The sequence below is a fragment of the Aedes aegypti genome, chromosome 3 (genome assembly GCF_002204515.2).
Source record: "Aedes aegypti strain LVP_AGWG chromosome 3, AaegL5.0 Primary Assembly, whole genome shotgun sequence".
NCBI lineage: Eukaryota > Metazoa > Arthropoda > Insecta > Diptera > Culicidae > Aedes > Aedes aegypti.
In genome coordinates this window covers 254,045,117-254,067,900 of record NC_035109.1, presented here as the reverse complement: position 1 = coordinate 254,067,900, position 22,784 = coordinate 254,045,117, and the positions used below count along the sequence as shown (strand labels likewise).

Below are 22,784 nucleotides of genomic sequence, written 5' to 3'. Positions count from 1 at the left end.
TACTGGTTTTGTATCTCTGTATGAATGTAAAACGTTTTTTCAATAGTCTAATAGTTTGTTTGTGGAATTGCGTGATTAAATTGTGGACTACGATATCATAATTTGAGAAGAAAATAACCATCATTGTTTTAGGTTTTTTTTTGCTCAAAATTTGAGCAACGTTCAATGTGTTTTTTTTTTTCATTTTTGATGATTGCTGATGATTTAATGATGGATTCTTGATCCTTATGTACAACCTGTACGACCAAGGAAAAGCGACATTCATGAACACTGATCGATTTTTCTACCATTTAAACGGTTTCATGTGGATCAAACTACATTATATTCTACTGTTGCGATAGGATATAGTACAGCAATGGGATATTGTCATTTAAACATGTGAAACCATTTTGTTTAAAACATTTATTTCATTTCATTATCATGGGGCCCAGATAGCCGTAGCGGTAAACGCGCAGCTATTCAGCAAGACCAAGCTGAGGGTCGTGGGTTCGAATCCCACCGGTCGAGGATCTTTTCGGGTTGGAAATTTTCTCGACTTCCCAGGGCATAAAGTATCTTCGTGCCTGCCACACGATATACAGATGCAAAAATGGTCGATGGCATAGTAAGCTCTCAGACTGAGAGTCTCAGTTAATAACTGTGGATGTGCTCATAAGAACACTAAGCTGAGAAGCAGGCTCTGTCCCAGTGAGGACGTAACGCCAGAAAGAAGAAGAAGAATTTAATGGTTCAAGTAAAAACACACATTCTTCTTTTAGCTCTCAACTTTGACTGCTTTTTTAGGCTTTGACTTTTATTTTATGGGTCATTTCGGTACATTGTTTTCTTATTTTTTTCACTACAAATTTTGGTCGAATCGTTTTGCTTCAGCGTGGTCTTGTTTCTTCATTTCGGATTCTCTCTTCAACTCTTTTCTAAGAATATTGCGATATTATTTATCTTGCTCTATCAATTCACCTGGATGGTTGTATTTAAAATAGTTATGCCTTTCAGCAGTATCAAGAAACCCTTCAACATGCTCCAACATTGAGTCACGTTTCACTAGCCATCCCCGTCGCTGACTGCCGAATATCAACTCTTCAAATTCGGTCTCCTCCTTCATTGTGATCGGTCCAGGACGAAGAACGAACTGATAGATATTTCTTCGCCAATCTTGAATTGAATATGCATATGAAATTTTGGAATTCCATAATCGAGTTCTTGTTGACTACCTTAGATGCTAATTGCTGGATGTCGGCTTCTGCGTAGACTTGTCTGTACTATTCTGGGCGCTATAATATGTTAATCCATATAATTTTGATACAATTGAAGCAAGTTCAGTATTTTTTTACCGTTTTGGTTAAAAACCGCTGAAGCAAGAAATTCAACTCCACGAAAGAACAACCACCACTATGAACGATGTTTACATTTGATGAAGGGTCGAAAACTAAAACACATCACCTGCTGAAATAATGGCATGCTTTTTCGACCGGTCGAAAATTGAAACCTGGTGTTTCAATTTTCGAACAATTTCAAACGCGTAATAAAATTTATGTTCGCTTATAAATGCACCAAATTAATTACAATTTGTTTAAATTTTATCAGGTTTCACCAAACTTTATCGATTAGGCATCACTTTGATCAGTTTTTATACTGATTTGAGCCTTTTCAATATGTGACGAATTTTCATCAATGGAAGAAAAAGGACTGATTCAGACACAAGAAAATCAGGATTTATCAATTTAGGATTAAAACTCCGTTATATAGATGCAATTTTTATTGGATCATGATAGAGATAACAGCAATGGCATATTCCAGTGATTTATAAATGTTTAAAAATTTCAAATAGTAGTTAAATTAACGTTTGTTTTATCAATGGGTCGAAAATTAGCACTGGGTCGAAAATTAGATCCCTTACCCTAGGAATCTCGTGTAACACCCACACAACACAGAGGCGTCCGAATTAGAAATTCTCTAGCATGAAGTGAAGAAAAGTCCAAAAGCTCTCATTTTTTTTTCTATTCTCACCATATTAAAACAATCGCAGATTCTTCTTCTTTTTATTTTTGGCGTTACGTCCCTACTAGGACAGAGCCTGCTTCTCAGCTTCGTGTTCTTATGAGTACTTCCAGAGTTATTAACTGAGAGCTTTCTTTGCCAATTGACCATTTTTTTATGTGTATATCGAATATACTTTACGCCCTGGGAAGTCGAGAAAAATTCCTTTTCCAAAAGATCGTCGACCGGTGGGATTCGAACCCACGACCCTCAGCTTGGTCTTATCGTTTGGCTATCTGGACTCCCTAGATTATCACAAATTATGTGTTATTAATGCTAATTTCATGGAAAATGCCATTTTTAACAAAGATTTGGATAATGTCATATGAGTATGCGGTTGTCCATAAACAACATGGTCTCAATTTTTTAATTTTTATAGGGTAAAATCACCAGTTTTGACCAGTCTAAGGGAAAATTTCTTTAAAAATTATATAAGAAACCCTATTCATTCAACAAATATGTCAAAGATAAGGTACCGTGGGGCAAGTGGGTAATGAAATTCGCATAGTTGAGATTCTTCAAATTCTAGAGACTTTAAATTGAAACAAATGAGGTCGTGTATATTTTTTAGCTTGACTTACACTAAATATAAGCAGTAAGCTGAAATTAATTTTTATGAAAAATTAAAGAAAAAATACAGAAAAAGTTTTTAAAAAACGTCTCCTTACTTTTCACTTTCCCCAAAAGTGGGGCAAGTGAAAAGTTTGCCGTTTTAAACAATAAATTCAAAAACAAACAGTTATATTCACGATTTCTATTAGCTTTAACATTTGTTAAGGCTTCCCAATGAACAATAACATAAGTAACATGTAAACAAAGAAAATGTTATTCTTTTCACTTGAATTTTCTTCTGTTCAGTTATGTTAGTTGAAATGATTCGACAACATTATAACTGCAACATTTCCAATGTTAGTTCTTACATTATAGGACAGCAATTGCATTTTTGCTCTGTAGAATTTCCACCGCTCGTTATTTGTTTTTGAGCAAGTCGGATATGACGTCGGATAACTCTTCGGGAGAAATCAAACGGTATCCTTCAATAACGTACTTCGAATCTTTTTTGTGTGGATAGACCTATACTCCATTTTTAAGTTTTGAACTAGCTTTACATAGACATTCCACGAGATTTCCGTGTGTTCTCTAATATTGCAACTTTTCAGTCAAAGTCTTCCTTTTAATTGGCTGCCCGAAGTAGACATATTAATATTGTAATGTTTGGCAACATCTTTTAGAGAAGTTCCATGATTTCTAATAGCTTTTAACGATTGAGTATAATGTTTCTTGAATTATCAGCACGTTATGTGTTTCTATGATAATTGCGAATCATGTTTACTTAAGGCTACTTAAAGAGAAAACAGAAATTCAATCTCTAATGATAAACTTTTCACTTGCCCCACCTGATACGAAAATTGACGATGTTTAAATTTAGTTATTTTTAGGTCTACGTCGAATAAATTCTAAAACTTTTTTATTGCAGTTTGAAACTGTCACAGAGGACAACTAAGAAGTGGTACAGGAAATTATTTTCCGCAACTTTTTTCCACTGAAAATATTAAAATAAGATTGTACGCCGCCAACTTGTTACGGAGTAACAGTTGACAGGTTAACAATTTTTCGCTTTATTATGCAATAATGACTGAAAGATCTCAGAAATCCCTTACCTATCGTAATGTTCTCAATGGCCTCAAAGGTTTACGCATGAGTTTAAAACGTTAATTCACATATTCAGTAAAATATATCAATTGTTTTCACTTACCCCATTTACCCACTTGCCCCGCGGTACCTTACTTGATAAAAATCGTAACCTAGCGCAGCTTAAACTGTAATTCCGTGTATTTTTGGCAATTGGAATAAACATAGTTGACGAAAATTAAGAGTTAAATAATAATGTATGAATGCTAAATAGGTACAAATCAATACACGATTAACAAAAAGGACAGACATCAAAAGCCTTGAAAATTCGTAAGATATTTAGAAAAATGCGCGCAAATGGAGTGCGTCAAATGGTAGCACGGAGACGAACCAGCCACTGGCTGAAAGTCTCCTTAATAAAGATACAATAAAAAAATAAAATAACAAATGGTATCATTTTACGATAGTTCTAAAGTTAGCTTATCAAATTTTACACATTTTTTAACGTAATCGCAATTTTATTTGAAGGAGATTCCAAAAACTGTTTTTATTACTAACACATACCTAGTAATCATGTATCACTATTGTCATAAAAAAAACTAGGACAGGCAAATAATTGATAAAGAAAGATGTTTCTGATAAGCGGTCTGTGCTCTTTTGATTTGGTGATAACAACAAAGAAATTGATTGGTCTACAAAATGTGTTATCATTAATAGCATTTATTTCAATTCACTTTCTTTCGATTGGTTTTATTTAGTATAACACCACAATATAATGACATAATTTTATTTGCGTCATAAATCTAAATATGACTCACATAAAACGTTCTTTATTTATATAAATTTATTTATACAAACTTAGAAAACAACATACTTCAGGTGTTAAATATATGTGTTGGATATTTATGTAGGTATTTATATCTGATTCATAAAGCAGCAAATGTGAAACGCAACAGTTACTATTCCCATTACCAACAAGAAGATCTAAAATAAAAAAAGGGACACAAAGTGGGGTGTGAAGGCAAACCACCACAAAGGAACCGGAAGAAAATCGCTTTAGAATGTGCAAATTTTAAAACGCTAAATCGACTACCAATAGACGTACGATGTGAAAAATAAAAGATTGCAAACGTATTGCGTTTGTGGATGCTTTCGTAATCACTCGTTCAAAACTTCCGTGGCTGCTGGATGTTGTTCACTGGCTTCTGGGGGATCTGCGCCGGGGGTTTCTGGGCATGAGCCACCTGACTAGCTTCGACCGAGTGCTCGTTGTGCTTGTTGGACGTAGAGCTCTGCACCACCTCGCCGGTGTTCACGTTAGGCGCTGGATTCTGAAAAATGTATTAAAAAGAATCAAGATCAGAATTTATCAGATAAGAATCAAAGGCTTTTATTGCGGAATTAAAAGGTAAAATAATCAAATAGACTTTTTGATTCTTTTTGCTGAGATTTTGCTCAGATTGAACCCTCTGTACGTAAGTGGGGTAAAGGTGTAGGTATTAGGCGACTTCAACAAATTACGTAACGCTCGAAGGGGAGAGGGGTAGGCTTAAGCGTATGAATGGTGTAACAAAACGACTTGGTGTGTTTTTTTGAGTTTTCTAGGTGTGACGTGAAATTTTGAATGCTTTTTGAAGAAATCAGTTTTGTCAGGTCAAATTTTGCATTGGATTTCCAATGAAAAACTCGCCATTTTACACATCTATTAGAAAATTTAACACCTTGAAAAAAAAATATCCTAAAATTGTTTAGTGAGGTGGGGCAAAGTAAGCAAGTGCCAAAAAAGTAGAAGATAGTTGGGTTTAGTCTACGAGTGGCGTGAGGGGAGAATTGGCGGTGTCGCATAGCGAGGTGAAATTCTCGACTCGAGTGAAGTGACTCTCCAATTGATTTACACGGCGAGTCGAGCATTGTCAGCTCGCTTACAACACCGACAATTGTCACCTCACGCCACTCGTAGAATAAATCCAAGTAATGAATGTCACAATCTTTCGCAACTTGTTGTTGAATGCTTTTATTTTGAAGCGTGTAGCACGTTTTTAGTCTCAATTTAATTAATTTAATTAATAAGATTAGTTGTTCTGGATCTTTGAATATTGCATGATCATAAATCTCATATTGCCCTACTATCTGTTTAACCCCGTTTTCCCATCATTTTTTTTAGACTGTTCAACTAAGACTTAACCATAAAGAGCGGGATTGCGTTTTTGGCAACAAGGTCGAAATTTTCAGTTTCCAAAATCGAAACCTATATTTTTCTTTTTTTTTTAGAATAAATGGTATTAACCTTCCAGTCGTCGTGCGGTTTGACACCGTCAGAACTACCACGTTGGGGATGTGAATGAGAAGCGAGATTTGTTGAGCAGTGTTGTACAAAATACAACAGCGCGACGACGAATATCATTAAGATCTTGTTATGTTATCCTCATCATCATTATACTTCGGAACGGTCCCTTTAAAGCATATTTATGTAGAGTAGCACTATGCCATGAATCTATAGACCCATATTGTTAATTGTGGAAGACGTTTCACATACTTTATATCGTATTTAGGAAAAAACATATGGGTGCTACAAAACGGAATGTTAGTTTTTAATCAATTTAAAAAACTTGAAAACCCGTCGAATTAGTCAAAATTTTGTAAGAGCTTTCCTCTTCATAAATATGTTTCTTGCAAAATAAAGAATCTCATATTGATTGATTGAGCATAAACAACTAATACCAATCACTGTACGCAAAAATGATGGTATTTTTTCAAAACAAAATGTTGCCTTAGATCTTAACTGGATTTTCCTTGGAAATGTGAATATGAAATTCATAGAGGAATGTTTACAAAATAGTATAGATCAGAGGTACTCAACCTGCAATCAGTGAGCTGGATGAAGTATGCACGATCCACAAATGTGGCCCGTTATTTCGTAGAATACACAAATGAGCTTCTTATCATTTTAATTTTAATTAAGTTTTGATTATGTTTTAGAAGTTAAACTTGAAGCAAATCATATAAAATCAAAGGAAATTTGTAGGTTCCCGCTATGATATCTCAAAAGCCTGATAGAAATCTTCAGGTTCTCGTTAGAAATCCGCAGGGGTGCACTAGGACTCTGAAGCATCTCCAGGGTGTCTACTACCTGGAAAAACCTAGAATTATCAGGGAATTTTATTTAACCTGGAAAACCTGAAAATCTCAGAGAATTTTGATAACAATCAGGGAAAATATCTGAAATGACAGTAGGGTCAGTGTTCCCTTAGTGGACAGTCCCCTATAATCGCACTAGTGTTTTTTTACGGCTATATTGCTATAAATCTTTTCAAAATATTTTTTGACATTGTCGAGATGGCGTCCAAATAAAACACGCGATTGAACTTTCGACGTTTTATTTTTCGCGTCTGAACGTGTCGGTTAGCAAACTCACAATGATACAGGAAATGTGTCAAGAAAATATACAAAGGTGGTTTTACAAAATAAAACACACTAAAACAGAAAATCGAAACGGAAACACGATAATCGATAAACGAACAAAATCGGGAATTGACGGAATACACTCTTGTCGAAAATCAGTCGTAACATACATAAATCTAACACACGGAATATTACAACTCGGCCATTCCTGACCAATGATCGTCTCGATCATGATATAAACACACAAAACACAAACAATTAACATGACAAGTGTTGCTTTCCTTTAGTGCATCTTATTGTTACGGGGTCCTCCAGTCTGCCCATCTCTTGATACGAGCAGCTTCAATTATACCGTCATAAGGAAGTTGAGATATCTGACAGTTCTCAATATCTCGAATAACATAACGATCATTTGGCAGTACCTTATGAATACGATATGGGCCTCGATATTTGGGAATAAATTTCTTGTTAGTCCCAATCGTAGTATCAACGTTCCGTATAACAACATATTCGCCCTCAGTAAAGTTATGTGGTATTGCATGAGTTTTATCAAACGAAGAGGAATTTTTGGTCTGAGAATTTTCTATGTAACGGGATGCAGTTTCACGCAACACCGGTAGATCCCGGATTTCTTCCGAATTTGACCTATCTTCCAAATACTCGGACAAACTGTCAATCTCCCGTCCCCTTTGACCAACACCGAATAACAGAATGGAAGGCGTTTGGTGCGTACTGGAATGAACGGAGTTATTCATAGCAAATTCCACTTTATTCAGCATTTTAGTCCAATCGGAATGTTGAACTGGCTCAGATACCTTACCCAACATAGATTTGAGAACACGATTAACACGTTCGACCTGCCCATTTGCTTGAGCAGAAGCAGTTGCAACTTTTACGTGTTCTACATTATTTTCCAACAAGTAAGCAGCGAACTCCAGAGATGTGAAACAGGATCCTCTATCACTTATAATTCTTCGGGGCCGGCTATAACACTCAAAGTATTTATCTAAACAGGCACAAACTTCTTTCGTACTCGTAGAATTTACAGCATACAGCTTTACATATTTCGTAAACGCATCAACAATCACTAGAATGTGTTTCCTCTTAGATACAATCGACGGAAGTGGACCAAAATGATCGATATGAACAGTGTCGAACGGAATAGGTTTCTTCGGAATGCTATGCAAAACTCGGCCACCATCGGAATTTGAATCGGAATACATAATACAACGAACACAATTTTTGACGTATTTTTCAACTTTTTCCTTCATTTTCGGAAACCAATAATGCATTCTCAATTGATCCAAGGTCTTCGTAATACCCAGATGGCACAACTTTTCATGAACATTACGTACAACGTGACTTTCCATTTCAGCAGGAACATAAAACAAGAACTTCCCATTCGGAGTTGTACGGTATACCAATCCATCGTCCAAAGTAAAATCCTTCAGAATACCATTCTCAAGCTCTTCTCTTAATTTGAGGATTATCGGATCACGTCCTTGCGCCAACTGCAACTGAAAGTCAATATCATCTGGACTAATCCCGGAAACAACAGGATTTTTACTAACAGGAATACGACTCAAAGCATCCACGTGATTCATTAATTTACCGCTGCGGTGCTGAATGGTATAATGGTAATTTTCAAGCTCCAAAGCCCACCTGGCGATCTTAGCATTAATGCTTTTCCGGTTTAAGGTCATAGCAAGAGAATTACAATCCGTAACAATTCGGAATGGAATACCCTCTAGGTAAATTCGGAACTTACGCAGAGAATAAATTATAGCTAATGTTTCTAGTTCGAAACTGTGATAACGGGATTCAGCAGCTGTTGTCCGTTTAGAAAAATAAGCAATCGGATGCAATTTCCCATCATCTTGTTTTTGCATTAGAATTCCACCAAAGCCTTCAGAACTAGCATCGCAATGTAGTTCAGTTTCACGCGATGGATTGTAAAGTGCTAAGACAGGAGCCGATACTAGTTTTTCACGTAATGCAATGAACGAACGTTTGCAAATATCATCGAACTCAAACTTAGAACCTGGTTTTATCAAATTACGTAGTGGCAATGAAATAGAAGAAAATGATGGAACGAAGCGCCGGAAATATGAAAATAAACCGAGACACTTACTCACTTGTTTGGCGTCAGATGGAAACGGCATACTCTTAATAGCTTCCAGGTGTGAACTATTTGGCCTGATACCCTTGTTACTAACTGAGAACCCCAATAGCTCGATTTCTGTAAAACAAAACTGACATTTCTTCAATTTTATCTCCAAACGAAATTCTGCCAACCTCCGAAGAACGCGTCCCAACAAATCGTAATGCTCATCTATCGTGTCAGTGGCTAACGTAACATCATCCATATACACAACGATAGTACCGTCTTTGATAAATGGTTCTAGAACCATGTTTATGAAACGCTGAAATACAGCTGGAGCATTTCGTAACCCGAAAGGCATTTTGATGTACTCAAACTGTCCACTCGGTGTTACGAATGCTGTCAACGGAACAGATTCTTGAGCCATCTTCACTTGATGGAACCCACTTTTCAAGTCCAGAACCGTAAAATATTTCTTCCCCTCAACTCGTTCTAAACAGTCATCTATAAGCGGAATAGGGTAACTATCACGCACAGTTATTTTGTTTAAGGATCGATAATCAATGCACATCCGTCGCTCACCTGATTTTTTCGTCCTCAAAACAATCGGAAACGAATATGGAGAATTGCTAGGACGAATCACACCAGCAGCCAACAATTCGTCAACAATCTTATCCACTTCAATTCGGTCAGCATAGGAAAGACGTCGCGGAGCATAACTGATGGGGACGTCGGAAGTCAACTTCAATTTCATTTCATACGAGTGCTGTTTTTCCGGAATGTTTGTCACGTCAAGATAATTATCATTGATAATTGCCATCAACTTGTTCTGAATATTTTTATCCAATTTTGGATTAATATTTATATCCTCATCAAGTTCAATAGCGTAAATATCAGGAACAATAATACTATCAATAGGAAGATCAGCAACATCAGTACAAAAGTAAGACGAACAAACAGGACAACTGCTCAGAGTATCTACGGACCCCTTCCGGAACAAATCATACACGCAGTGTAACCGATTATCAGAGATCTGTATTTCATTTGTACTCTTCACTTCAATTTTGTATTTATTCGACCGTGTATTGAAAAGAATGATACCAAAGGCTTTTAAAAATTCTCGTCCTAACAAAACAGGATGAGTCATAAAATAATCCGGAATAACATAAAACTTCAATAATTCGGAATGAGATCCGTACGTAACACGAGCCTGAATGATAGCGTAAGCACAAAGAGGAAAATTTCCTATGCTTCGGAATCCGGAAAACTTCTTATCAGCAGGAATCAACTCACTGGGTACAGTGGAACGTTTAACTAGATTGATCGGACTACCCGTATCAAAAAGGGAGAGAAAATTATTTACTTGATGCACTTTTTGGTCAGACAGAAAAGCAACACTTACCAAGTTCAACTCTGAGAGAGCTGCTTTTAGTTCCTTGCTGGATTTGTCAATAGGTTTTCCCTGACAAAACTCTTCTACCAGTGCCACTTCGTCCTTGTTACGTGGTGCTGGTTTGGGGCAGTTCTTAATGATGTGTTCGTTGGAACCACACCGGAAGCATGATCCTGGTTCCCGACGAGGCAGCGTGCAGCGAGCAGAAATGTGTCCTTTACCAGAACAGTTGTAACACCGTAACTCGAAATCAGGACCGATTTTTGCTTTTGGTTTGGTACTTCCCGAAGCCGAAACAGGAACTGCTGGTGTAGCACGAACGGAACTGGTTCGTATTTCTCGCAATTGTGCGTACCGTCGGGCGAGCTGTTTCAATTGCACCATATCCTTGGCTGGATAGAGTACTGCAATATCAGCGGAGCGATCACGGAATCCATCGATGACAATTTGGACTGTTTGTGCTTCGTCAATGTCAGCACGCGAAGCAATCTCCTGCATCTTGAGGATATAACCCATTACTGATGTCTTGCAGCTGGAGAATGTGGTTTTCCTCAGCTGGTCGATGATTTCTGCCACTGTGAATGTGTGGCCAAAGTTCCCCAAAAAATTGTCCCGGAACTCGGCGTATGTCGTCGACCGGTCCACACGCAAAAACCATTCAGCCTCCGTACCTGGCTCCATCAATCTGCGGATACATTTTAGCCGAAATTCGGCATCTCCTTTCACCGAATCGCAAGCACGTTCAAAGTCGTTCAGCCATCTTTCAGGAACGTACGAATCACTACCAGCAAACATCGGCACGAGGCACCTTACATCCTGGAAATCCGGCGGTCGTGTATACAGTAATTCGTTTCCAGCCAGCTCTCGCCGCAAATCAGCAATTTGCTTTTTCTTTTTGAGAATCCGGATCTCCTCGTCCAATATTTCCTCCTCTCCGATGTTTTCCTCCGCGTTGTCCTCCTTCTCCTTTTCGTTCGTGATCCAATTGGCCGGATGACTATCGTACAGCGCACGTAAGTGTCGAATAGAAGCCGTTTCTGGAACTTCAACTTCGTGCTCCTGAAGCCACTTTAAGAGCTCTTCTTTATTCATTCGTCCTTCCGCCATTTTCAGCCAACTTTCCTCGATCCCACTTCTGAAGTTGTCGAGATGGCGTCCAAATAAAACACGCGATTGAACTTTCGACGTTTTATTTTTCGCGTCTGAACGTGTCGGTTAGCAAACTCACAATGATACAGGAAATGTGTCAAGAAAATATACAAAGGTGGTTTTACAAAATAAAACACACTAAAACAGAAAATCGAAACGGAAACACGATAATCGATAAACGAACAAAATCGGGAATTGACGGAATACACTCTTGTCGAAAATCAGTCGTAACATACATAAATCTAACACACGGAATATTACAACATGAAGGTCAGGAGCTATTTATCTAAGTACCATTGATACACAGTTTGATTTTGTTCAAAAATGATCGAAATAATTAGTTTTGCTTTTTTTTACATCAAACGAAAGCTTTTGATCCACACTTTGAAGGAAAAATATAGAAGCTTTGTAAAAATACGGTTTTGATTAGTATTTTGCCAACGCCGTGATGCTAGTGCTACTATAGGAACAGAAATTAGAAATAGTACTACTATAGGCACATGAATTCCTATAGTGGCACAAGCGATAATAAATACAAACATGTGAGTTTTTGTTGTTTTCATATTTTTCCCACAAAACCAAGATAAAAAGCTTTCAGATGATGTAAAAATAATGACGCTAGCGTTCTTTTTCGATTTTATACGAATATTTGTTCTTAGCTATGCGGCTATTGGTACATCGACCCTAATGCATGGTAGAATATGTCCATGACAAAGGATATTCGCAAACCCTCCAACAAATTTCGTCTGCGCCGCTATCAAAACGCCTCTTGAACTGTTCAGTGAGGATCTTTTCGGGTATAAAATTTTATCGACTTCCCAAGTCATGATTGAATTTTATGAAGAATATATGATGAGTAATGGATTCACTGAAAATATGTGATGAGTACGATTTTTAAAATTAACTCAAGGCCGGTCTCATGCGTGTTCTGAGTACACACACCATGAACAAAGCTCGCTTTTTATACATAGCTCGAGGTGGTGCTGGTGATAACTGAATGCTTGGCCGCTCTTGAGTTAATTTGAAAAACTGGAAAACTAATTTTGGGAAAGCAATCTGGGATTCTAACAACTTTCAATTTAAAATGTCGCACCAATCAATTGTATAGCCGGTCTCTTTTCATAGATTTGGTTTATATTTTAATGAAAGCTTAAAAAGATGAAAGATCCTCAAAGTCTTAATTTTTTAACCAAAATGGACTCTGAAGTCTTTTTTTACTATATTTTGTTTGCAGTGAATCCTGATACAAAATTATGCAAGCTCTAAAGAAACCTTCAGAAACTGTTACGAGACTTCCTCTAGATATGTTTCCACTAACCCTTCAACCGAGTTTTCCAGTTGTTACTCGTTACTCTAGGAGATCTACCAAAAAATTTTACCAAAGGTTAATTCCAGAACTTTGGAAAAAAATGTTCAGCGTTCCTTTTTCAAGAACCCGACAAGAATTTCTACGTCATTCCATCCACGGTAACTCCAAATAATTTCTCCAAAAAATCCTCGAGGGATTATTTGGTAAGAACTTTTCAAAGAATTCCTCAAATTCGACTCTGTGTTTCATGATTGATTACCTCTAGATTGTTTTCAAGGACTTTCTCTAGAATTTCATAAAAGTATTACAACTATAGTACTTGCAAAAACATCCAAAGAAAACATGGTATCTACGAAAGTTTATTTTAGGTTCCATACTAATTAATACTGCAGCATTTTTTCCAGAAATTCTTCCTATACATTTTTTATGGTATTTTTCCGATGTTTTTCAAGGAGTTCCTTCAGAAAATGCTGAAGGATATTATCCAGAGTTGATTGATTCATTTATTTTTCACACATCCTATTTAAATTGATAAACTCTTCTAAAATTTCCTCATGGGAAATAATCAGTAAATGAACTCCTGAGAATTTGAGAGATGAGTAAGTCTCGTACTGTAAATCTCTCAACTAAAGAAATCTATACATCTATCCTAACCTGAGGAAATCTTCGGAGTAATTTCTGAACTTTTGGGCAAATAGGTACCTGTAATAATTTATGATGAAATTCCTCGATAAAATCATTGAAAAATGCATACAGTAATACAAGCAGTATTTTTTGCCGTAATGTCACGAGAAATAAAAAAATATATCAGAGAAATCTCTAGTCTGATTTTATGGGGAATCAAGCTCTTATCTCCTGGTTCCTGTTAGGTTCTCTTTTGTTTTTGTATCCCTGTTTATTATCTTTTTGGTTCCAATTTGGACTCTATTTTGCCCCTTTTTTTTAGGGAAAAGGTTTCTAAAGGTCTTATTCTCAAGACAATCAGTCGCTACTAGCCCTACAATTTAGGAAATTTGAACGTTTTCGAATGAAATGCAAACAATTCATCATATATGAAAAATAAAAAAAATAAGTGTTATACAGGTCGGACTCTATTATACAAGTGTTCGATTATCCGAGGTGCTATCACCCGGACAAAACTGAATTAATCATCCAGGGATTCAAAAGTTTTATGCATTATTTGTGTTTACTTAGATGGGAGTATACATATTCAAATATGTGTCATAACAGCACAAACATAAGTCATTTTATTTTCTTTTTTCGCCCATTTAGCTGTCTTAAGTTTTAAAACTGCCCATGGATATTGAGGTTTCTACACTGAACGCAGACCAAAACTGAATAGTACATGATTTGTTTTCGCACGAGTACGCACTACGCAACAATAAATAAACTAAGGGAGGAAGCATATTATTGCATACACCCAATTCTGTTTTTGCACGGGGGATGCGTACCGTGCAAAAAAAGTTTTCAGTTCAAAATTTCAAAAACCGTGCAAAAAAAGTAACACCATTTCTCGACGTTTCATGCAAAAATAAGGTTTTAGCGGAAAAAAATGTATGGAAATTTTTTTTGCACGGCCGTGTAAAAAAAATCCGTGCAAAAACAGAATCGGGTGTATTGCACTTGAATGTTCCGTTCAGTTCACAATGATGATCAGAGCTCTTTCAAACGATATAAAAATGATATGTCTTCTTATCAAATTCAAAACTGAAGCTTTGATCGTTTCACCTTGAAATAGCTTCAACAAGCATTCACAAATTTGGAAGCTTGAAATCAATTGAATCAATATTATGTTGTAATTATTATTTTTATCTATCTGAAATTTTCTTGAACCTTAAATTGTTTTGTGAAATCTGGAAATTTCATTTCTGTAAACGAGTAGACCCCTGATCTCGCATGGAATCCTGTGATATGTCCTCGAGGCCGTGCGGTTAGTGTCGTCAGGCATTTAAGCGCATCGTGTCATGGGGTGTGGGTTCGATTTCCGCTTTAACCATTTAAACTTTTTTCGTCAGGAATGTTTCTCGGCTGTGCCACCGTTGCTTGTCCGTTGTCTAGTGTTAAGTTGCAGTATGTGCAGCTAAATGGCTGAAGATGGAGTCCGTGTCTTTTTTAATTTCAAGAGTTTCGAGGATATCGTTTAGGAGGTTAAGAGTCTGCTGCGATGTTGCTAAAAATTCTCAAGTCTCAGGACTAGCTTTTGTCCTCAATTCCCAAATTCCGGTCAGTCAATTGCCAAATTCTGATGGGAATTCATTCAGCATTATCAATATTTTGCCAGAAATGCTTTAAATATCCCTAGAAATCCACAAATCTACTAGGAATCACCAGATTTTGGGCGGCATTCCAAATAACTAGTTATACATTCTCAGGATCCCGCAAGAAACCTCTAATGTTCGCTAGGATTCTCCAGATTGCACTCAGTATCCTCAAGAATCCGCCTAATACTCTTAGAAGCCCACTAGAAAAACCATGGATCTGTATGTATTTTCTAGGATCTAGTTAGGGAAGTATTAATTATAGCTAAGGATCCCCAGAATCTAGTAAGGATCATTTTGATACTTATGCTGCCTGTATACTTGATTGAAAATATAGCCTGAGCACCATTGGTAAAGTATATAGGATCGTCTTTCAAAAATCGAACGTCATATAGAATCTCTAAGAAGGAACGTAGCTCTAAATAATTACTGCAGTTAGATCAACATATACACTAGACTGGCCCTAAAACAAAAATGTTAAATTGACGCTTATATTGAGCTGTTCGGTAATCCAATCCGCATGGTTATTAAATTAATTAACTCATTACGCGTGTTAAAGATGGACAAATTATGGGTGAAATTATGAAAAAAAAAAAAAATCCACGTGCTCGGCTGGGATTTGAACCCAGGACTCTTGTGTGCTAGACGAGCGCTTTACCAACTAAGCTACCGAGCCACTTGGTGACCCAATAACTGAGTTGGTTACAAGTTTAGAATTCAAATCCCTACAGACCACGCGGATCCCTTTCATAACCCATATACATCCATCTCATGAGCGAAGAAGAGCGAGTGCGATTTATTTAGTGTTGAAACTGTTTGCCTATCGTACCTACATCGCTTCCACAGGCTCGGTAGGCATTAATTTTCTGACAAATTTTCTTATAGCTATAGAAACACTATTTGCAATTTTGCCTCGATATAAGACAAGGTATGTCTTTAACAAGGCTCCGAATGTCCGAAAGTCATCAGAGCCACATAATAACATGACATTATTAACTCCTGTGTAGAAAATCATAAATTTCGAGCCGTCGAAAGCTATTAGCAATGTCCCTATAGGGTTCTTTACCAAAACCGATAGTCGGTGACCATGTTCCCGGGACGACCACAATGGTCTCCAAATTGTAACAGGTGATACATTATGTCAAGTTAATCAATGTTACATTAGTTTTTCAAAGTTTTCGCATTTCCTCCATAATTTGCATTATGAAACATTCTAGGTATCCCAACAAATTTGGAACTAAGTCCAAAATCATTACCGAATTCGAAATGTTTAATACCTGAATCAAAAATAAAACTTATTTGTGACTTTCCTTTAAAAATATATCAAAATCGATAGAACGATTACGAAGTTAAATAATTTTAGAACTTCGATTTTGGCACCCAGTACTGTAAAGTTTAATAAGGCTCTAAATCTAACAATGGTGATAAATGCATACCCAACTTATTGTTGGCAACGCGAAGCAAACAGAATCAGAAATCAAAACAAAACTGAAAACTGTTAAGCACAACATAAACAGTTTTTAAGGCAGTCAACCGAACAAAATCGTGGCAAAGAAAAAAAAACTCGACTAAGACGCAATTAGCGCTAGCTTGCGAATCAGTCAAGTCTGCTAATATACAAAGACTAATAATTTCAAATCACATTGATATATCTGCAACCTGCATGTGCTCACTACAACCCTGACTTTAAATGATAGCATTAGCAAAAGTAAGAAAAAGAAACCAAGTACTATACTCACCGATAAGCCGATAACTTCTACGGGATCCTTAGCTGGCCGTTCTGCACTGGGAGTTTTGTGTTGCACAATTCGCATACCGCCAGCCTTGACTGCAAAAGCATTCCGAACGAACAAAATTGATTGTTAGAAGATTCACTATTGGTTGGATATTATTCATTCTTGCATGCACATTGCAAGCACATTTGATGCATCAGGTGCATCACTATTCGAGCTGGAATACCAAGACATGGGCGATCGGAGTGTAATAAATGGGCTAAGATTTTCGACAACGTTATCCTTATTTGCAATTTAAAATTAACGTTCCATACCTTTACAATCCAGTTAGAAATATTTGTTTTATAGAAATGATAGATAATCGATAATGTTTAGTTACCTGCGGGTGGATGTCCAGCGACTTTTCCTTTGTCTTCATCAGCCATTTTTCTTACCGCACTGTTTTCGACTGATGTAAAATAAACTTAACTTTCCTATGGCAATATGCTACTAATCGCTACTCTCGTTGAGGAACAATCACTGTAACATTAGTTCAAACTTGACAACACTACAGCGTGATTCAGTTTACCTTACTATTCTGGTCGTGGCAGAGTAAAACCTCCACGATGGCAAATACACGGTACGATTACTATCAGTATTTCATTTCGAACAAAAATATTTTCCTTGCATACAGATTCATCACTCTTCTTTGGGAGTGCTTATTATTTCGAACTGGAACCGAAGCACTACCAATGGTGGCAATACATGAAAATGCAACGTTGTGTGTTAGTGAGTGAGTGAGCGTACAACACACGGCTAGCTGGATATTTGTCTTCACTGTACAGTGGACACGTTATGTTTCTACACGATTTTTATTTTAATAAAAGTTTGAGTTCCCTCTTTGTAACTGACTTGCATTCGCAAAGAAATCTAGCTCATCTCGGGTCAATTATTTTATTTTATGACTGACAAATTTTATAGCCAGTAACATGTTTTATAGAAAATACGTTATTTTTAAATTATGATTTTCGAAATGACAGAATTAGAGAGCACGTGACTACTGGACTAGAGATTTAAATGTTTTGTTTTTAATTTATCAGTATTATTTGAACACAAAAAAATATCAAAAAAAAAAAGAAAACTACATATTTATGCTTTGTTAGGAAGTACTGGCTATTTTGGGTGTTGTTTCCATAAATGCATATTTTTGTGTTAGTCATCCAAAGTACCAACATTGCTAAACCTTTTTCGACAAACTATATCGTGACTGTCGGCTACTGATACCATCAATGTGTGGACGACAAATTTGACACGTACAAAATGCATAATTTCGTCGCAGTGTCTTCGATGTAGCACTGCTTGCAGAGCGATGGAAATCCCTAAGATTGTGCATTGGATACGAGCCAAGATAGAAACTATCCATGCACAGACATGGTCGCAAACATATTTCAAATTGGTCAGCCAATCAATTCCAATGTTCCATTCCCTTACTAATCTCCGAAAATTGTTTTTCTGTTGGTCGTAAAGCGATTGTATTATCGAATACTTTTTTTTTTCAACTCATAGTCAACATTTGAATTCTAATTTAATGAACCTTAAAAAAGCGATTTTTATGGATAAATAAAAATATACTAGAAATTGTAAACTTTCTCGCACATTTTATTATCGAGGCATGTGGATTAAATTGTTACAATGTGTTAGCAGAGTGGTTATGCGAATTTTGATAAATTGTAATACATATCTTGAATTTTTGTTTTCCTTTGATTTTATTTTATTCCTAGCTCACATTTGTCGAACTTACCATATGAAACTTGGATTAATCCATCTAACAGCAAACATGTATTTCTGATATAAAATATATAATAAATCAATTTGGTAACATTTTATTTGATTGTTAGTATAAAACTATTGAAAGGGAGCAAACTATACAAATTCTCCTTTTGAAAGCAACTTATCGCACGTCATTTGACTTTATCAATTGTTCGAAACAAACGATACAAAAATAACAAAAATATTTCAGTTTGTTAAACATAAATATCTACTTATGATGATACTTATGATCTACTTATTAATGGTTATTTTTAAATAAGGCCGGAACAAATCTTAAAATCTTCTTTTGTCACCTTTCGTCAAAATGTGTCGATGGGGGACAATAAATAATAAAATGGAAATTTAGATAAATTCTTCTAAGCCCTCTTGTGCCATGTTCTTTGCAAACCATAGCGACCGTGAGATAAATATGCATAGAACGGCAGTGGGGACGGACCTGGTGTAGTGGTTAGAACCGTTAGAACACACGCCTCTAACGCCGAGGACCTGGGATCGAATCCCATCCCCGAGATAGTCACTAAAAAATCAGTGACGATTTCCTTCGGAAGGGAAGTAAAGCCGTTAATCCCGAGATGAACTAGCCCAGGGCTAAAAATCACGTTAATAAAGATAAAAAAAATTGAACTGACAATAAAAAATCGCAGTAAAATTCTTCAAATTTCACGTATGACGAAGGTAATGAGACTAAAATTTCTCGGCTTTGTCGCGGACCCATGTTTTTGTTCAAATTTTACACATATTCTCAATGAAACTACATTTCAAATGTGTAAACTAAGCGGTGTGTTAATGATTGAAATTTGTATTTACAGATCAAGATAATAAGGTTATTGCCAGAATAGCAATTTAAAATTTAAATCAAAACAAGCAATCAGAAGAAGTCCAAGATAAACTAAAAGATACGAAAATTTTTTGAGAAACCTTGACTCCAAAATAAGTAAACCATTTACATAGACAATGAACTGAAAATTACTGCGTTTTTTCATATGAATTAAAACGATCAAACGAATTTCGTGGATTTTCCTGAATTTTGCGTGAACGCCAAATTTTGCAGCTTCCAGTGTCACTAGTGGCGAGTGTCCTAAAAAGCAGCTTTGATGGCACTTTTTCTATATACGGTTTATATTAATAGAGTAGATTCCCCCATAAATATGGTTTTATTCTTCAATGAAAAAATAGAATCATAACGTTAACACAAACACAATGAAGACAAGGACAATATCATTTAATACGCAGCTTGTGGATGATGATCACGCTTTCAATATTTATACATCCAGAAGAAGGAGGATCTACTAGGAAAACATGTATTCAAATGAATTTTAAAAGATAATCACTGAATTGATTTGACAAATTGATTGTTCATCGAAAGTTTATTAAATAACAATTAATCACTAAAATACTCTATTTGTTTATACTGTTATAGTAAAAGTGACGAAAAAACGTTATTCTAAAACGTTCAATAAAAAATCCCACACCTACAAGCATTAACGAACAGATTTAGGACTTATAATCCAATAACACCTGTTATCTCAGATAATATCGTAAGGACGAATTACAAGACTAGCTAAAACACACAAAATAAAAACCAACACTGAAAAAAAGACATTTTATTCATTTCCCCCCTCTGACGTTTTGAAAAATTTGAAGGGGGGGGGTGACCAAAGTATTATTCCAAATTTGTTCCGGCCTAATGAATTTCTTTCAAAAACATGATTAGAAATTTTTCTACAACAATTTTGCTATACAGTACTGGACAAAACATTTGCAACTTTCTCGATTTTTCATACAAAACTTCTTCTTCTTTCTTCTTTCTGGCGTTATGTCCCCACTGAGACGGAGCCTGCTTCTTATGAGCACTTCCACAGTTATTCACTGAGAGCTTACTATGCCAATGACCATTTTTTGCATGTGTATATCGTGTGGCAGGTACGAAGATACTCTATGCCCTAGGAAGTCGAGAAAATTTCCAATCCGAAAAGATCCTCGACCAGTGGGATTCGAACCCACGACCCTCAGCTTGGTCATGCTGAATAGCTACGCGTTTACCGCTACGGCTATCTGGGCCCCCATACAAAACTATCAAGTTTGATAAGTTAGATCTCAATTAATTTTAAACCGATTTCAATGAAATTTGACGTCAAAAATAACATTTCTGGCATTTTAACATATATTTTTGAACTATTTTTCAATCAGTAGTTCAAAAGTAATAACGGAAAGATTAAAGTGGTTTATTTTATTTTATTTATCTGAAAATAGGAATGCTATACACAAAAACTGTCTTCAGCAAATTTGTTCATCTTATCTAAATCTACAACTTTCCTGAAAATACAATAAAGCTATTTCTTCAACTTTTTAAATTACGTAAATTATAAAAATCATTTTAGTCAAACCATTATTGCTTTTGAACTCCTGATTAGAAAAATCGTTTAAAAATATATGTAAAAAATCATGTTTTGTTTGACGTGCTCTGAAAATTCAGGAGGTATAATATAAATGAAATTTACCCAAAATAATCTAGTTGCGTTTGTTTTTGTTCATAGTACTAAACACCCTATACGTTCAAAGAAGCAAATTTCAAGTACCACTTCATATGTCGATGTGAAAATGTATCTCTATAATTCATTAATTGTAGTGCACAACCCATTAAATTTTCAGCTTCACCGTTTCACTAAAAATAAACACGATCTCCCGTGTTACTTTAAGCGCACATCATAAACGCAAACGATCGCTGCCAAATTTCGCATATGTTTTGGGGTCTCAAATGATTACTCAAAAGAGTAACGATCACTAACCTAATAAGCACTTTCACGATTATAGGAAATCTGTACTATGATCATTCACAGGACCTTGGAATGAAATATGTATTACTCAGGCCACCATATTGACCTATGTCACGCAAAAAAAAGTTTGACGCCAATCAACGCAATATTTTGTCAAGGAATACATGTTGCCACCGTTGCCACCAGTTTAGTTTCAATTCTTAATTTACGATTTCTGACCTATTAATAATTTCGCATCATCTGCATTTGCGGATTCTGGCTAATGACCACGATCCATAAAAATTTTAAAATATTTGTAAGGATAGAATACCACAAGGGAGGAAGGGGTCTAAAAATCCTATAAAAATGATCACGGACAACGCCTTTTAGGTTTACATCACATTTAGAACCTTCATCAGAAATTGAATTTACACAGTTATTTCTTCTAGTGTGTTGTACGGCGGTTGTTTAATATGTGATTAGTTTTCCCTCGCTTCCCATCAAGTGCTCACAGCATGAAATATTGCAGAATGAAGAATATATTTTTTTATATTAGTATCGAAAATTGGACTTTTATCAAAACCTCAACAAAACCCTTCAACCCGCATCTGAGTAAAAGCAGAAAAAAATAAAACTCTCATCACTCAGCGAATACTAAACAGATTTTATTATTTTTTGACAGTATACTAGCACACATATCTAGTCACTAAAAATGGCCACAGGGACTCGAGTATGTAACCGTGGCCGAAGTAATTCTGCTAGGTCATTGGGTCTCCCGAGCACGCGAAAAATGCTTAGTAATAGCAAATTATGATATAGTTATCAAAAATTGTTGTTGACTTGATAGATATATGAGATAAAAGATTTGAAAATGATATCTCAACATGCCATAACATTAGCATATCATTTTTTTTGTATGGTATTTAGTAGGAGCTGCCCGACAGCTTAACTTGTCAAGGCTGAATCCTCGGTCTAGCTTTTGCCAAGTTTCCCCTCTACCAGGACCAATACTCAGACGGACTAGGCTATGGTGTCCACATGAACACTGTTTTTTTTATTAGTATTGTGACGTGACAGTTTTTGAAAAATACCCATATTCCCTTGCTTCTGAGAAAAGGAAGCATTGTGAAATAGTAGTGTAGTAATGTCATAACTAATACTGGCTAGTCGAAATAGTTTTGAATAATTTGTCATTTAAGTGCTAT

The 22,784-nt window shown here is 36.0% G+C and overlaps 1 protein-coding gene and 1 non-coding gene across 3 annotated transcripts; both read right to left on the bottom strand.

The window, feature by feature from the left end:
- Positions 1–4,369: 4,369 nt before the first annotated feature.
- On the bottom strand, positions 4,370–17,765 carry LOC5563910 (death-associated protein 1). Of its 2 annotated transcripts, XR_002501233.1 has the most exons (4): positions 17,394–17,736; positions 17,021–17,109; positions 4,775–5,000; positions 4,370–4,653 (listed from the first exon to the last, which is right to left on the bottom strand). XR_002501233.1 is itself a non-coding variant. In XM_011494805.2 (3 exons), the coding sequence occupies exons 1-3, from the start codon at positions 17,437–17,439 to the stop codon at positions 4,836–4,838; spliced, it is 300 nt and encodes a 99-aa protein (XP_011493107.1). In that variant the 5' UTR covers positions 17,440–17,765; the 3' UTR covers positions 4,370–4,835. The 2 variants fall into 2 exon arrangements, 1 of the variants encoding a protein (XP_011493107.1); XM_011494805.2 differs by having other exon boundaries at positions 4,370–5,000; positions 17,394–17,765.
- Positions 15,886–15,957, bottom strand: Trnaa-agc. Its single transcript has one exon. It is a non-coding gene; the product is annotated as a tRNA-Ala (tRNA).
- Positions 17,766–22,784: the final 5,019 nt, after the last annotated feature.